General features: G+C 33.1%; 3 protein-coding genes and 2 long non-coding RNA genes across 6 annotated transcripts; 3 read left to right on the forward strand and 2 right to left on the reverse strand.

Moving 5' to 3' along the window:
• Nucleotides 1-7,857: 7,857 nt before the first annotated feature.
• LOC108970220 lies at nt 7,858-8,946 on the forward strand. Its single transcript, XR_001993461.1, has 3 exons — nt 7,858-7,947; nt 8,021-8,794; nt 8,855-8,946. It is a non-coding gene; the product is annotated as an uncharacterized LOC108970220 (long non-coding RNA).
• Nucleotides 8,813-11,150, reverse strand: LOC108970221. 2 transcript variants are annotated; one of them, XR_001993463.1, is made up of 4 exons: nt 10,433-11,150; nt 10,203-10,374; nt 9,981-10,143; nt 8,813-9,898 (listed from the first exon to the last, which is right to left on the reverse strand). It is a non-coding gene; the product is annotated as an uncharacterized LOC108970221 (long non-coding RNA). The 2 variants fall into 2 exon arrangements; XR_001993462.1 differs by having other exon boundaries at nt 8,813-9,901.
• An 89-nt stretch (nt 11,151-11,239) lies between these two features.
• LOC108970222 (pre-mRNA-splicing factor SPF27) lies at nt 11,240-12,280 on the reverse strand. Its single transcript, XM_018935494.1, has 2 exons — nt 11,960-12,280; nt 11,240-11,892 (listed from the first exon to the last, which is right to left on the reverse strand). The coding sequence occupies exons 1-2, from the start codon at nt 12,032-12,034 to the stop codon at nt 11,272-11,274; spliced, it is 696 nt and encodes a 231-aa protein (XP_018791039.1). The 5' UTR covers nt 12,035-12,280; the 3' UTR covers nt 11,240-11,271.
• Nucleotides 12,281-13,728: 1,448 nt separating this feature from the next.
• Nucleotides 13,729-15,772, forward strand: LOC108970225 (single-strand selective monofunctional uracil DNA glycosylase). Its single transcript, XM_018935498.1, has 3 exons — nt 13,729-14,487; nt 14,547-14,813; nt 14,883-15,772. Exons 1-3 carry the CDS (start codon nt 14,080-14,082, stop codon nt 15,141-15,143), a joined length of 936 nt encoding a protein of 311 aa, XP_018791043.1. The 5' UTR covers nt 13,729-14,079; the 3' UTR covers nt 15,144-15,772.
• A 91-nt stretch (nt 15,773-15,863) lies between these two features.
• LOC108970226 (tRNA-specific adenosine deaminase 2) lies at nt 15,864-16,891 on the forward strand. The gene is made up of 2 exons (XM_018935499.1): nt 15,864-16,130; nt 16,199-16,891. Exon 2 carries the CDS (start codon nt 16,202-16,204, stop codon nt 16,700-16,702), a length of 501 nt encoding a protein of 166 aa, XP_018791044.1. The 5' UTR covers nt 15,864-16,130; nt 16,199-16,201; the 3' UTR covers nt 16,703-16,891.
• Nucleotides 16,892-17,128: the final 237 nt, after the last annotated feature.

A 17,128-nucleotide genomic window follows, 5' to 3' on the forward strand; every position in this document is an offset into this window, starting at 1 on the left:
TGGAATGACTACGAAACAGTAGGTACAAGACGAACGAAGGACCAGACAAAGGGACAGACCACGCGAGACCACCGGCGACCACGGACCACTCTACATACAGCTTAAATAATCAWCACAATTGTATTTATTAAATAATTTTCTATTAAAATAAAACGGCTTTAAAACATTAAAAGACAAGTTTTTAAAAAACCCATCCTACATAAATTGCTTTAAGATATCTCATAAATTGATTGGTATTTTCGGCAATAGACAGTCGAAGGCATTGCATAGGGTCAAAGCGGACTTGAAAAGCCATTAAGAACATTATAAGCTGAGAGCTGTCACTCCTTATTTGTTCACACTGTTCAAATTACTTGAATAATAATAATACAGTCCACTATCAGTTGACTGCATACAAAAATGCAGCACAAAAAAAAAAAAAAAAGAAAAATGTTTAATAAGAATACAATACAGAAAAACAACCCTTATGGTGGTTATTGTATTTTTCATCATAAATCTTAAGTGCCTTAGTCACAAACACACACACATACACATACGTACTTACATAAACTAACAAATARAAATGCAATAGAYGCACACTACCAAATAGGTTTATACAATGGCCCATACACGGACGTACATGTGCGTTCGATCTGTGTGAATTCGTTCGCCCATACACGACACACAAATCCATTTTGCGTTTGTTCTTCACACAGTTAACATCTGCGGCAGGCAAGCGGAAAATTTTGTTGCACTTCTTGGAATTTATATGTGTATAAAAAAATTAACAAAGAAAAATACCAAAAAAAGGATTTGGGTAGCGGATTGGTTGAGTAAAAGGATTAATCGCACACAGTTAACATGTGCGACAGGAAAGCGGAACATTTCTTCAAATTTATTTCTAATGTAGAACTGTTATCTATTTCTTTGTATTTCGTTAATAAGTTATTTCAACTTTTATTTTTCTCAATTTTATTTTTATATTTATCACTTTTCGTTTGCCAAACTGCCAATTCGATTTTTATAAAATCAATAAATTCTGATACGAAACCTTTATTAAGAGAGCCTGCTTTAGAGGCTTCAAACAATCGATTTTTGTTTTTTTCCTTAAATCTCTTTAAAAAATTATCCAACAATATTTCCCCAAAGTTATAGATTGGAATTCGAAATATTGTCGAAGCTAGAAGGGAAATAGTGAMCGAGAGTCTAACAGATATATGAGCGCTTGGGCAAAAAGCGAAAACTTTGAAGCGCGATTTCTCGGTTTTTCATTTTTACGATTATTCTAAATTGGCGGGCAGGATAGAAAAAAATTAAACGTCGTATGGAATTAGGGCAAAGTTTATTATCATTGGCATAAAATTATTTTCAATTTAAACCAAAAAAAATAAAGTTTGAACATATTTTCAAACAACATAAAGTAAAATGTTTACGTCAAAACCCACTTTTTTTTCAATTTTTAAAAAAATGTTACACTTTTGTTTTTAATTTTCTTAGTTTAACTAGAAGATGAATTATTAAAAAATATGAATCTCTTTGAATTTTTTTCTGCCCGCCGTCCGAAAAATGCACATGCGAKATGCATAGGACAATTGCTTCCCAAAGGTAGAATCTCAAAGATTTCGTATCCAAAAAATTTGTGAAAGATGTTCAAATATATAACTATAAAGGCTAGAAATTTCACTTGAATCAATTATTTCTTTCCCTCTCAAAAATATYCTMAAAAAAAATCGATTTTTTGAAGCTCCCCCATTAACACTTGCCATTGTTCGTCCGCGATCTTCACTGTTCGGCAACACGAGAGAAATGAGATTTCTCCGAGCATGGATCGGTACGCGCACAAGCCCATACACAAGCCCATACCGATCGAAAGCAAATGTACGTCCGTRTATGGGCCCTTTAAGTCAAAAACACACACATATACGTACTTACATAAACTAACAAATAGAAATGCAATAGATGCACACTAGCAAATGTATACAAATGCATTTGCTGGTAAAATATATGTGTGCTTTTAGATAAGACCAACGCACTTATTATGTGCTATTCGTTGGTCTGATAATTAATTTAAAATGCATAGGCTAAGAATTTTGTATAAAATTAGTTGCTCAACAAAAATAAAATCAGATTTGAAATACAATCTCAACYGAAAGATTTATTTTTATTTATATATTTTACTTCTCCCCACCAGTGGTAAGAGGTAAAAAAAAGACATAAAAAGAAATATTTCAAGTGATTAGCAGTGCTGATCACTTATTACCCCCCATCCGAGGTAAGGAATAAGTGACGCAGCACAGCAATTAACTAGAAACTAACACACACCACTATTTGCTCAAAGTTTTATTCCACTATCTTTTGGTGCTTGGTTTATTTATGGTGACGTGGAAGAATCCGCTGGAATTTATGGCATATGGAAAGTAGGCGTACTTGTAGTTCAATTCCCTCCTTTTCAAATTGTAAGTTAAAGATGACATTGTTATGCAGCAAATTTGGGTGATAAAAGTCATTCTTCAGATATGAGATTTCACTAGCATGACGAGCTAAGTCATTATAGTCATATCCGTCTGTTCGTCCTTAGTTTTCGACCTAGAATTTTGCAAACCTTCTTTTCTCCCCGAAAAGCTGCCCATTTGTCGGAACAGCCGATATCGGATCACTATTGAACAGGAGCAAGTATCTTGTATGGCAAAATTTTGGATTAAATATAATTGACTGATCTTCATAAAACTCGAAGCATTTACATATTGCATYATGATTGAAAGGTAAACCCAAAATTTATATTCTACTGTATTGRTGAAAGATAACACTTACTTTGGCGTACATGTAACGTAGAAAGAAATCCAAAAGAAAACTTTTTCCTTTGCGAAAAGCTCCGGCTACGGAAATCACAGATACTAGGCGATCTTTGATTTTTTCGTTCATGAGCACCTCATTTAATCCAACTTCATTTAATTCTAGAATACAACGAGAACTAACCGAATCATCTTCTCCGCAAATGCTTATAATTTGCATTGGTTTTCCTTGCATTTTGAACTCTGAAAATATTTAGCATTAGTTGATTTGTATTACATTGTACAAAGATCTTAACTTAACTTATAAATAACGTAAACATGTTTTCATATTACGGGATGGCCTTTCTAAGCTCATCTTTTTCATACCCTTAATGGAGTATATAAGTTTTGCAACGAAGTTTGGAATACCTAAAAAAGAAACGTCTAAGCTCCTATAAAAATTTAAAAGTCAAAATTGATATACTATAAGTGATTATTCGTCACGTTTTTGATAATTGTCAAAGCTGATTTTCGAAGACTTTCAGCTGTTTAAATAATAATTCGTATGATTTAACGCAGTAAACAATTATTTTGCACACTTATGGCGTTACATGGGTTTACGGGTTTCAAAAATGGACATCACCTCTACAATATTCTTTTCTCGAAACTGTGTTTTTGAAGTCGGTTGGCAAATTTTCTCGAGAACTACTCAACCGATTTTCATGAAATTTTACACAGGTTTTTGAGATAATATTTAAAAGAAAAATTCGCAAAATTATCACTGAAATTTCAATTTTTTTGTGAAACTGTCTGCGAAAAATCCTAATTTCTTTTTTTTCTTATCATCAACGGATAATTCAGATTTTAGACCCATAGTATCTTTGTCAAAGTTGTTCAGAATAATCCGTAGAACTTTTTCCGCGTACATGATTTTATAGAAAAACTTTAGTCCTTCTAATGTACAATGCTTGCAGCTTATTTTATGCACGTGAATTATGATCGGGTTCATGACGATTGACAGGATTTGTGGATTTATTAGATGAGTTTAGGATCGTAATCCTGATAATACCGGAAATTTTTACGTATCCGTCAGTACTTTGATGTACATATTCTTTAAATATATTTAGGTATAAGGGTTGGTCCATAATACACTTATAGCCCTGACAGACGAGCAAAATTAATGCGCCTTAAGCAACGCTAATACGCATTGAAACTTTATGGTGACATACGGCAGACTTGTGCATTTAGACAGCTGATAGTGAAATTTGTTTATTTAAAAAAAAAAAAGTGAAATTAAACTGAATAAGATAAATTATTAATAAAAATTTTGGTATTTTTGGAAAAACAATATAAATTTAACGATAAAATTCGTTTATTATTAACTACGTTAAAAGATAATGGAGTGAAATTAATAGCAATAATTGATTGTAATGCGGAAAAAGTAAAGAACATTGGAAAAATTGATAGCAAACTGTGCGTTGTTTATTTTCTGAAATCGAAAAATATTAAAATTTGTTTTTGTTAATATACTTGCACATAATTTAATTAGCAATATAAAAACTGCTAACCTCTGATGCTGTAAACGCAAAGGAGGCGGCAGACTTCAAGCGACATCTGTCAAAAAATAGCAAAAATCAGCCATTTTGAAGAAATTCTTGTGCATTGCAAGCTTGCAATGGGTCAAATGCGCAAATAAATGTAAATTAAGCCCGCTAATGCATATTAGCGCTGTCGTCTGTCAGGGCTATAGCTCGCTAATGCATATTAGCGCTGTTGTCTGTCAGGGCTATTAACAAACACCAAATTTCCAACTCCGGTTGCCAACACACATACATACATGCCCATGCCACCAACATGTTTGCGAGCTGCGTGCCAAAAAACTGTGTTCCAGAAGTTTTCGATAATGGGATTTTGTGCACGTCACAATAACCCGATTACACACACATATCCGTAATACCAAACTCTCTGTCGTGTCGAGAAACATGTCATCACGTTATCTCAATTTTTACTCAAGCTTTCGCTTGCAGTTCTTAATCGACTAACAATAACGCTGGTTAAGACATAAAAAAAAATATAAATACCTTTAAATATCAAATCAAAAACCGTGGTATATCGTTTATMACAACTTTTATATACATAAATAAATGACGAATGACGACCCAAAAAAGATCCTGGGCGTAAATGGGAGAGTGAAAACGCGTGCCCCGATAATCTAGTAACCCTTTCTTAGTTAATTATTAGCCTTGTTACCCTTAACTAAAAATGTATCCCATTATATACTTACATGTTTTTATTTATATGTATACAAATATGAAGACCTACTATTTCAGGCAAATATAATTTCAGGTGTCAATAATAATCCACTTTCCTTAGTACCGACCAGTGATAATCAGGAATAAATGGATGTTCAACTTATTCCAGTGTGAGAGCGCCTCAAAATAAACGTTTTTTATAACATTTTCCATTATGGCCAGATAGAACAAATAAGAATTTTTGGGCATTTTAAATTAAAACACCCAAAATTTACTACGAATAAAAATTACTATATAGTGGTTATTTATTATATGGAGAAACTATTTAAATTTTTTTTTAAGTATATAAGAACAACTGACTCTTGACCTTTCARTGCCCAATAAAAGGATTTAAGCTTGTTAGCTCTCAATCATTAAATGTTTTTAATTATTTTCCATTGAAAATAATACTATGGTGCTTCAAATTACAAAACGTTTCATCAAATACCTTTAATTTTMACAAATTTATTTAATTTTCATTGCTTTACATTTTTTAAAAGTGGTCTTGAACGRTGCAGCAAATCCCTCCATTTACATATTTTTTTGGTAAGATTTCAATCTGGCCATCGCTCGTTTCCAATTGATAAACATCAAAACCTACTGAACTCGATTAGCTGTCAAAGTTCAGTAGGTTTTGACGTTTAGCAATTGCTTTCTCACTTCCAGTGAGAGAAGAGTTGGGGATCTCATTATCCAGAGATAAAGAGATGTTTGACAGTTGAGTGGATTGATTAGGTTTTGACGTTTTGCAATTGTAATGACTGGAACGGCCAGATTGAAATTATACCAAAAATATATGTGAACGGAGGAATTTATTGAAATGATAATGAAAATCAAAGAAAATGCGAAATTTAAATATATATTATGAAACGTTTTGTAATTTGATGCATAATAGAAYWAATTTCCTATTACAAATGATTAAAAACATTTATTAATTTAGAACTAACAGGCTTAATTTACCTTATCAAGTATTGAAATATCGAAAGTCAGGGGCCCTATACTGTANTCAAAACCTACTGAACTCGATTAGCTGTCAAAGTTCAGTAGGTTTTGACGTTTAGCAATTGCTAAGATTTGTCGATCTCATTATCCAGAGATGAAGAGATGTTTAACAGTTGAGTGGATTGAGTAGGTTTTGACGTTTTGCAATTGGAATGACTAGAACGGCCAGATTGAAATTATACCAAAAATATATGTGAACGGAGGAATTTATTGAAATGATAATGAAAATCAAAGAAAATGCGAAATTTAAATATATATTATGAAACGTTTTGTAATTTGATGCATAATAGAACTAATTTCCTATTACAAATGATTAAAAACATTTATTAATTTAGAACTAACAGGCTTAATTTACCTTATCAAGTATTGAAATATCGAAAGTCAGGGGCCCTATACTGTAATTGTAAGAATGGAAGATAGAGAGATGAGGTAGAGTGGTGATGCCACTACTATGTAAAATTGATGATTTAAAACAAATAAATTTACCTATTTACTTATAYTTTGCTTAAAAATATCACTTTGAACAAAATATTAAAATTTCATTGAAGTACAAGGTATTAGTATGGCCACAACGAAATTGTGTACATGCAAAATGGACAACTGCGTTGTTTTGTGTACATGCTGGCCATTGTTATGTTGCTGCCTTCTCAGAAACGTTCACGTAGTAGGATTCACAACGCCGTTTTCAGTTCACTGTCGTGCTGCTGCAGTCTGTCGCGAGCATTGTGTTCCTCACTTCAAAGAGAGAAGGGAGTAGCGTTTTTCACTGTGAACTTCCCAGGAATAAAGGAATAAAGGGATGTTCAACTTATTTCAGTGTGAGAGCACCTCAAAATTAGCATTTTTTATAACATTTTCCATTATAATAATCCAAAATAATAATTTTTGAGCATTTGAATTAAAACAATCAACATTTAGTACGAATAAAAATTACTATATAGTGGTTATTTATTATATGGAGAAACGATTTAAATTTTTTTTAAAGTATATTAGAATAACTGATTTTTCACCTTTCAATGCCCAATAAAAGGATTTAAGCTTGTTTACTCTCAATTATTAAATGTTTTAATAATTTTCTATTGAACATAATACTATGATGCTTCAAATTACAAAATCTTTCGACAAATACCTTAAATTTTCACAAATTTATTTAATTTTCATTGTTTTAAATTTTTTATAAGTGGTATTGAACGATGCAACAAAACCCTCCAGTTACATATTTTTTTTGCTTAGATTTCAATCTGGCCATCGCTCGTTTCCAATTGTTAAACGTCAAAACCTCCTACCTTTAGCTATTGTTCCCTCACTTCCAGTGAGAGAGGAGTTAAACATCTCATTATAAACATATGTACTATACATAAATGTCTATGGATAAAATCCATCGGAAGTTCGAATATCTTTTCTTATGTATTTTAAGACTGATAGACCAACTGTTTAGGTTGTAACGTAATTCTTTTGAGTTGCAAAGATGAAGCATAAACGTAAACGCTTTCCTAGAAAGAATAATAACCCACTTCTTATGAAAGATGCTCCACCTGAAGCGAAATCTTCGTGCCATCTATCTGGATGGGTACAAATACCCATTTTCACAAATTGGTTCAAGCATTTTTGGAGCACACAAAACGACAAGTGTATTCCAAAGAGAAGTGCTCTATTTCCTTGCGATTCCTGCATATAAAACTTTTCTGCAGGTTTTTTTTTGCAGAAATAAATTTTATTTGATTTTGAAAAAAATTAAGCCAAGGAGGCCTTTATCTTTCATTAAATTTTATTTTAATTATTTTTATAATAGATGCGTAATAAAACATCGAATATATTTAATTGTCACGTTTGTAAACGTTCATTACTCCCTTATTAATAATGTATTGTGCGGGTAATATGGTATTGTTTATCATATTTATATGGTATAGTATACTATTGCTTACACAGCACAAAACAGCTTAATTTTTATGGCAATTATTGCTTCAACTATTACAGGATCATTAGGTGGATTAAATCAAATGTACGAAAATCCGGAAGGTCTTTTCCCCATGTGCTGCTGGCTAGTGTCTTCATGATTTTGTTGCGACTCTGTTATTTGGCAGTTATCGGGGTCGTATGAGGAGTAAAGGAGTACAGGCTGTCCGGTGGCACCTAAGATCTTAAGATTGCTGACAGTCGACAATTGCAAAGTAAAGGTCTAGCCTGTAGTCCTTCGTCCAGTTTGCGAATATGTTAGGCTCCTTTCAGAGAAAAAGCGAGAAAGGTGGGAGATAATATATGAAACGATTGCATGCAATTAGTTTTTGTTTTCATAAGATTTCAGCAGTAAAACTTCTTCTTAATAATTGCACAGTACAATTATTGAAAACTAATACTGAAATAGTTTATAATAAATGCTTAACATATGCATTTTATCTGAATCAATTGTTAGGAAAATATGAAAAAATTTAACAACATAGTTATCGATTAACACATGTGTTCATCCTTATATTTGATAATAATGGAAAAGGAAGGCAAGTAATTGTAAACAATATAAATTTCATTATATTATAATTATTACAGTATAKGTTTACAGATCATAATAAAGTGTCGCGCACCTCAAATTAGCAAATAGAGTGCTATCACAACTTTGTGCGGGTTCACCCGGAGATAAAGTTTAATAAAAACGACCCATCGCGGCCAAAAAGAATGGAGGAGCTTTGGGCGGAACTTTCCATGTAATTAAATTCCCAAAAAAGGCCTACCCGGGACCCCATCAAATGGAGAGAGGTAATTTTTAAGCATAGATATTGGCATTGTATATATGTATTTATGTTCTTTGTTTTACAGAATATGAGCCATTGGAAAAACCAAGTAAGACCTCGTGCAAGGAAAGCCAAGGCGCACAAGCTGGTGACAGGTGGCGGTCCCAGCTCAACAATTGAGCTCTCCGAAACGGAGCAGAAAGCGTTGGATACATTGGGGTCCATAGCCGTAAATGGATTGGCTGATGTACCAGCCATTGGCCATCGCCCCTGAATACGACTTCGGATGCGTCCAATGAGTGCACTCCGTCATCGTCAAGTAGCAAAAAAATGACGACGGACGAAATGTCCCGAAATTATATGGACTTAATGAAAGAGAAAGCCGAGGAGGAAAGAGATTTCCGGATTAAAACTTTAGATTCCATTAATAAACACACGGAGTCTATTAACAATTTAGCGGCAGCGATGGTGTCGCTTGCTCAGACTATTGTGAAAAAAAACAGGAGATTGTGACAAAAAGTGAAAATTAAAAATGTTCCTTTTTATGTATATATGTAAGTATTATTTTCTTGTTATGTTTATTTATTTTATAAATGAAATAAATGATGTTTGAATTGAACTATATATTGGTATAATTTTAATTATCTAATGTGTTAATGCACCTTTGACGTGCTGCTCTGCCTCAAGTGTAATACTCCCCCGAATGGATTTCAGAGATTGCTCCCACATTTTCAGGTGATTTATCTGGCAATATTTCGGTTTCATTTAGAAAAATGCAAGTATAAACAAATTATGCAGCTTTGGAATGTTTGTACCGCAATGTACGTTCTCTTGAAATGCATCGAAAGCGTGATTTTAAAACTTCAAATGCTCTTTCAATCGTGTTTCTTGCTCTTATGTGTCTAGTATTAAGATTTTGTTCATTATGTGTTTCAGGGTTTGCCACCGGTGTAAGAAGCCATGGCTCCAATGGATATCCCGAATCACCCAAAAGCCATTTAAAAGCTCCATCAGAGTGTTCTCTTATTAGCTTTATCCTTGCTGGCGAAGTAGTCCACATACCGGAGTCATGACATGAGCCGGGAAATTTTGCATTCACGTGCCGGAAAATTAGTTCATCGTCACAAACCTACTGGGAAAATTAGTTATTAATTAGTTATAAAAATTGTTGTACAGCGATTTATTTTCTTTTAAAATGGAAAACAACTTACCCAGTCTCAATTCTATTGTAATCTTCAACATAAATAGTTAATTCCAATTTACAAATATATTCGATACAACGGGAAATGGTTGGTTGGCTCATCACCGCGAAATATGCATTTCCCACGCAACACTGATATGAGTCATTGCATAAAAATGCAAAACTGAAATAAACTAGAGAAATTTGATTGCATGAAAACATATTGTTTCTTTAAGGTTAAAATGTAACTCACCCGAAGTTCAAATGGAATCGATGTTCGCTGTTTGTCATACGGCTTGAGTTTATTACTGAGATCCCAGCATAAAGATTTGGGAAATCGGAAGAACTTCCTGAATGTGTTCTCTTCGTATGAAAACGGATATTTTTTGTTTCGCAAAACAGTCAGATTGCGCCTGCGAATGTATCTAGAAGATATGCACCTTATTATCCATTATTGCAAAATTATAAATATTAATACATTACCTCTCTTCCGCTTCTCGTTTTTTCATCATAAGGTAAAATAGTCCAACTTCATCAGCCAGTGTTTTGCTCTTGTTTTTCTATGACTTGGTGCAAAGCATATAACAAGTTAGAGACTGATATTGCTCAATTAGGGATGAGACAAACTCGCCAGAATACCAAACAGTCACTAAATAGATTTCACCACAGATTCGTCTCTATTAGAGACTTGAGACTGCTCGCGGAATACCGGCATAAGTTTCCTAAGGTCCAATTGGCTGTTCTAAAAATTAATTTCCACGCTAATTCCTTAAATGACTCGTGACGCTGTACCGAAGCTTTAATACCATTCACAGGTGCATTAACTATAGCATAAACGTGTAAAAAATATATTTAACTTGACTTTATAGGCCAGTTTGAATGGCAGCTACTGCTTACTGCTACAGTAATCCGATCAAAACAATTTGGCACGTAATGCTGCCTTGGGTTATGATACTTGCTAAATTTCGAGAAGATATCTTGTCCACTAAAATAGTTTTCTATGCAAGGAATTGCTTTCTATCGGTCAGTTTAGATGGCAGCTATATTCCATGGTATTTAAAAATGAGCATTAGATCGATATTTTAAAAACTGTTGGAATTAGTTCGCAAGTAAACATGTCTAAATCGACTCAGATCAACACGCTGGTCATCTTTTTTGAATCAATTGATATTTTTACAATATTTAAATGGCCACTAACCAACAATAAATATAAATGTATATTTATAAAAAGAGGGTATATTAACATATGTATGTACACTTCGGTTTAAAAAATATTTATTTTTTTGTCAATTTTTTTCTTTAATTTTTACTATAAAAGTGAGTTAAGTAAATAATTTTTTATGGCATTTAAGTGTCCCATTTGTAAGTGTGGTACTCTTTCGTGCTTTCAGACTTTCAATTACCATGAGCGCTTTTTGCAATTGATCCTCTAACTCTGCACACTTTTGTTCAATTTCATAATTTTTAGATACCAACAATACCCAATTGGCCTCCAATGATTTTAACTTTTCTCCAGCTTGTGTTTGTGCCTGCTTACGTTGCCAATTAATATCTTGAATTTGCTTTTTTGATTCCTGTAGCTGTGTCAGCGTTTTAGCTTGTAACGCGGCTATAACTTCTAAATATGCTTTCCAAGACTCTATTCCATAATCCAACATTAATTCCAGGTTCATTGCACGCACCCATTGATGTTCTAGTTGTGCCATTGAATTCTCTATAGACTCTTGCCAAGCACTTACTTCCGATAGTTTACCAGAAGGTGGAGGTGGCAATTCATACCGTTTCATGCTTAGAGTTTCCATTGGTTGGCGATTTAGTATTCTCTCAAATTCGCTCACCATTAATTCGGTTTCAAAGGTATTTGCATTTAAAGGTGGTAAATGATCAAGATAATTCTTTGTAGGCCTATAACGTCGGCATTCTTCCTCCACCATAGCAAGTGCCTGAAATTAAATTGCATTTAATATTGCCATTTAAATTTTTGTATATTGCTGATATATTATTGTATACCGATTCTCGAACTCCTGCGTCATCATAGCCTTGATCAATGTATGGTAATGCATCAACCGTTACCTCACCCGCCATAATATATAAAGCACTTAATTAAAAATTCTATTATTGTGGGGCAAAATATAAATACGATAAAAACAAATGGCTACTTTCTTCTTTTTCGCAATTTTAATTCACAAACATGAAACTCTTCTTCTTATATTGGCGCATATGGAATAACATACGGACTTTGTTTCGAACTATATAAAGAACTTAATAGCAGGAACAGGCAAAAACGCTACTGCCTTCCTCCCTTTTCCTTCCTCTTCGAATAAAATGTGTGCCCAGTGAAAAACGTGGCAAAAACGCAGAAATCAACCATCTTTGTTTGTTTTCATTTGCACAWTGTTGCCATTGCTCAATACGCATATATAGTTTTGTACACATCTAAGTTTTCAATTACAATTTTTCATAATATAAAATATCAAAACTGGCAACAAAGTATTAAAAATAGTATATATATTTATAAATAATAGCATTCGACTCTGATTTTGAGTTATTTTAAGAAAATTTCAAACATATTGAAGACAACTTTTATAATTACTACCGTATGTCGAGATTGGCAACCCTGCGTTGTGAGAGAGCAATCAGCTGACATGTTTCTACGGCAAAAATCAAAATGCCGTGGATTCCMGCATCCTACGTCAAAGAGCGAAGGGAGTAGCGTCTTTCACTGTTCACTTACATTGCGCGCCCATAAGACGGGTCGTATCAGCTGACACGGGCCATGATTCTACGTTTTTGCCTTTTTCTGCTATAAGGCTGACTTTACAACTATTGATCAGAATTAAAGCAATAGAAGTATTAAAATAGTTTGTGTTTAATTTGAAAACATTTTTGGGTAAAATTTAGAATAGCATCCCTGGATTTCGGGGATAAAATGGGTATCACTGGAAAGATGACGTTCTCCAGATCACGAAAATATATATATATATAATTGCCGCTGACTTATAGTTTTAAAGATATTTGCATTTAAAGTTGAAAAAATGTTCAGACCGACACTTAATCACACGATTTCGGATGTTGAATGGATTATCCCACTAATCTTAAATTTATCAAGCTTTCGCCATACAAAAATGACAGTTCCAAATCACTTCATTGAAATGATTTGAAACTGATCCACGCTAAATCTCTCTGTGCGACTCTGATTTTGTGCAATCTACTTGTCAGCACTGGAAGTCTGTTACATTATCACAGCCGATTTAGCAGTACAAAGGGAAAAAAAGGTAAACAAGCAAATTTTTTTTAAAGCAATGAATCTAATTTCACCTGAAAACCGACTTAACAAATGAAAAAATGCATCTATTATATTGAAAATATTAAAAAGAGACGGCTTTTATTTCAAAATACTATATGACAATCTTTTCTTTTGATAAATATTAAGCGATGTGAATTCTTGAATGACAATAACAACTGTTTTTTGATCTTTCTAACGGCAGTGAGAATACTGTTGGATTATGAAATGCTTAAATATAATCTAATCTTTTAAATTTTCGGTCTGAACATGGTATTACATTGATAATTTGTATATTGTGAATAATTTTTTACTTATATTATGCACTTTTCACTTACTAACACTTCACTATAACGGCAACTATATATATATATATATATATATGTATATATATTTTCGTCATGGATAACATGATATGAGACTTTAGCATTGGCTCTCTTTTTCTCTCAAACGCGTTCCCTGCTTATTTGACAGCTATGAAGATACCCATTTTATTCCCGAAATCCGGGGATGCTATTCTAAATCCCAGCCAATTTTTTTTTCATATTTACAATATTATATTATATTTAAAAAATTTAAAATACTTATGCCCGAAGCAATACAGTACTATATTGTGAATTGTCTTAACAAGAACAAGCACTTAAGAATAAAATCTGAATTCAATTACGATTTTACAAAATATAAGTCTTCACAGTTTTTATAAATTAGAAGCTGGCGAAAGTTATTGGTTGTTTTGTATTTTGTGCTTTCCTAGTACAATTAAAATTCTTACAACTGATTATGTTCTTTGTATATTCAATTGCCTTTTATCGTTTTTAACAAAGTGTCGTTATCAATAGTATTTACTATGTCGCGCGAAACATTAATAAAGGAAATATTTTCTGGAGCGGCCAACGTTTCTACTGGAGAGTCTGTTCTATCACTGAATAGCCTACAGAAATTTGCTGCTACTAGAAAGCGGCATCTTTCATTACAACCAGCAGAAAAATCTTCAGATTCGCAACAAACTTCAACATCTAACTCTAAACCGCCAGTTGTAAGCCAAAAATTTTGGAGTCGTTTCTATAGTTTAGAATGCCAACTAAACGATGCTTTGCACGCTATTGAAAAGCCATCAAATATAACACATGTGTACAATCCATTGGTTTATGCCTCAAACTTACACTGTGCTTACTTGGAAAAATTCTTAGATGGACCGAAGCGGGTTGTTTTCGTTGGCATGAATCCTGGTCCGAATGGAATGGGTCAAACTGGTGTATGACAATAAAATGCTATTGCAGAGTGATACATTTAAGATTTTTCTCTATGTTCTAGGTACCATTTGGTAACATATTAACTGTTCGTAATGAGATGGGATTGTCCGGTACGGTTATGCAACCCCCTTCGGTACATTTGAAGCGTCCTGTGGACGGTTTGGAGTGTATTATAGAAGAACCAAGTGGTGTGCGGATATGGGGTTTATTTAAAAAGCTGGCGGGAGGATCTTTGATGACTTTTGGGAAAAATTGCTTTGTACATAATTTTTGTCCGTTAATTTTTTACGACAAAGACGGAAGAAATATTACGCCTTGTGAATTGAAGGTAAAATAGTTTATACATTTAATAACGGTTTATAAAATTCAGTAAGTAATTTAAGTGATTTTGATACAGGGAGATTATAAAACTATTATTGGAAAGTTGTGTTTGGACGCTCTTGATAAAGAGATAGATTTATTGGACCCGGAGGTACTAGTACCAATAGGAGCGTATATAAAAGGAATGATCAAACGTTCTCGACATGCGAATTCCTTTAAAGTTTGTACACTTCATCATCCAAGTCCTCGTGCATTGAATAATCAGAATTGGCCTGAAAGGGCCGAAGAACTTTTACATAAATATGATCTTGTTAAGTATATAAGCAATGAAGTATGATACCCAAGAATGGTAGAAATACCCTTGTATATTACGTATGAGCATACGTATATTAAATCAATMTGACATCCAATCAGTAACTAAAGTACAAACAAAGCAATGGGCTTAAACAATTGAGCTAATTTTTTTCAAAGTGAAATGTATTATTTTTTTAAAAAGGAGTTCATAAAATCAAAATTTAAAAAAAAGATTTATATTTGAGTTGATTCCACTGTTTCGATGGAAGTAAAATATGTTATACATATGCATTATTTTTTGAGCAAATCCACAAAATTACAAGAATGAATGAAATTCAATTTTTTTTATTGAAGTAAAATAAATAACATATTATATAAATACATTCTTTTTAGTATGTGTTTCAAGTAGTGTAAGACATGTTTTGAATAAGAATTTAATAATTGCACAATTTATTTCAATTTGTCCTGCAGAAACGCCGAAGCTAGAATATTCTACACTATTAAAAACAAGTTCAATACCACAAGAACTTGATTTTGTTAGGTCAGTTTGTATGACAATTATATGCTATAGTTATCCGATTCGAAAAATTTATTTGGATAATATAGAGATGCCTTAAGTTCTACCCAAAATTTCGTGGTGATACTTGCCAAATATAAAAGTTTTCCCAGCAATAATTTGATTATGATCGTTCAGTTTTATTTCAGTTATATGCTAGAGAGATCCGACCTGAAAAATCCATTTGGATATTATATCCTGTGCTGGGTAAAATTAATTTTGTATTAAGTCGAGGTTTGGGCAAACTGTTGCATATTCGAGGGATATACTGTCTGGTGAAATATTTAAATATTTACAACTTTTTTAATTTCTGGATGGTTTTCACCTTTTGTTTACAATTTTTTTAAATTTCTGGATGATTTTCACCTTTTATTTTAACACGGTTGTCAGCTGATTATTTGATTATTGTGAATGTTTAAATTCCGGAAAAATCTCCACTTGTGAATAAACAAAAAGTTGACTGTAAACAAAGAGGTTCTAATTTATTTAGTAGAAATATTTAATGCGAATTATGTTAATATCTTGAATTTCTTTTAAATTAGTTTATGGAGCAGTTTATGAGCGAAGCATTCATAGAAGCTAAAAGTGTGCTGGAGGCTGGAGAGGTACCTGTGGGCTGTATTTTCCTTTATCACGGTGACGGAAAGAGCGATGTGATAGCGCGCGCTGGAAACAATGTAAACGCAACCAAAAATGCTACACGCCATGCGGAGTTCCTTTGTATAGACAAAACTTTGGAATTTTGCAAACGAAACAGTTTACCTTTTAATGAAGTTTTTTCTAAAATCAGTGTTGTGGTCACTGTCGAGCCATGTATAATGTGTTCAGCCGCCTTGCATGATTTGGGAGTAAAAGAGATTTTATATGGTTGCGCAAATGATCGTTTTGGCGGCAAAACGCTAGTTGATGTGCCGTTTGTTACGAACAACACAGACGGACAAACTCGAGTAAATGGTGGTGTTTGTGCTGACGAAGCAATGGCACTGTTGAAAGATTTTTACAAAGATGATAATCCCTCTGCGCCAATAACTAAAACGAAGAGATGATAATAACAAAAAATAATAATCATATGCATGAAAATTGTTTTTAATACATTGAACTGGGTATATTGAGTTAGCCAGGAAGTTTGAAACACAAAGGATAAAACTTCAAAGACCTTATAGAAACAAGTTGCTCATATGTCGAAACCGCCGATATCGGATCAATATAGTATAAATGTAGTTGTACAAAGCGAACTATCAAAATCATGTTTTCGTATGGAAAATCTGTAAAGGGTATGATAGCTTCGGTGCAGTTGGAGCTAACATTTTTTTTTGTTTTTCTATAAAATATGGCAAGTCCGTAATAATGCATGGATTATATACAGTTAACGCTTGATCCATATCTAAACCAACAGGTCACCATTAAGTTTATATCGACTGACTTGATGTCTCTGTTTGCTCATATTGCCAATTTTTCAAGTAAACCAACCT

The sequence above is a fragment of the Bactrocera latifrons genome, unplaced genomic scaffold (genome assembly GCF_001853355.1).
Source record: "Bactrocera latifrons isolate USDA-ARS-PBARC rearing strain unplaced genomic scaffold, ASM185335v1 scaffold_29, whole genome shotgun sequence".
Classification (NCBI taxonomy): Eukaryota; Metazoa; Arthropoda; class Insecta; order Diptera; family Tephritidae; genus Bactrocera; species Bactrocera latifrons.

Coding starts and splice junctions, on each gene's coding strand:
- LOC108970225 (XM_018935498.1), top strand. CDS start 14,080: ATGTCGCGCGAAACATTAATAAAGGAAATATTTTCTGGAGCGGCCAAC. Junction 14,488..14,546: donor ATGGAATGGGTCAAACTGGT/GTATGACAATAA, acceptor TCTATGTTCTAG/GTACCATTTGGTAACATATT. Junction 14,814..14,882: donor TTACGCCTTGTGAATTGAAG/GTAAAATAGTTT, acceptor ATTTTGATACAG/GGAGATTATAAAACTATTAT.
- LOC108970222 (XM_018935494.1), bottom strand. CDS start 12,034: ATGGCGGGTGAGGTAACGGTTGATGCATTACCATACATTGATCAAGGC. Junction 11,893..11,959: donor ACGCAGGAGTTCGAGAATCG/GTATACAATAAT, acceptor ATTTAATTTCAG/GCACTTGCTATGGTGGAGGA.
- LOC108970226 (XM_018935499.1), top strand. CDS start 16,202: ATGGAGCAGTTTATGAGCGAAGCATTCATAGAAGCTAAAAGTGTGCTG.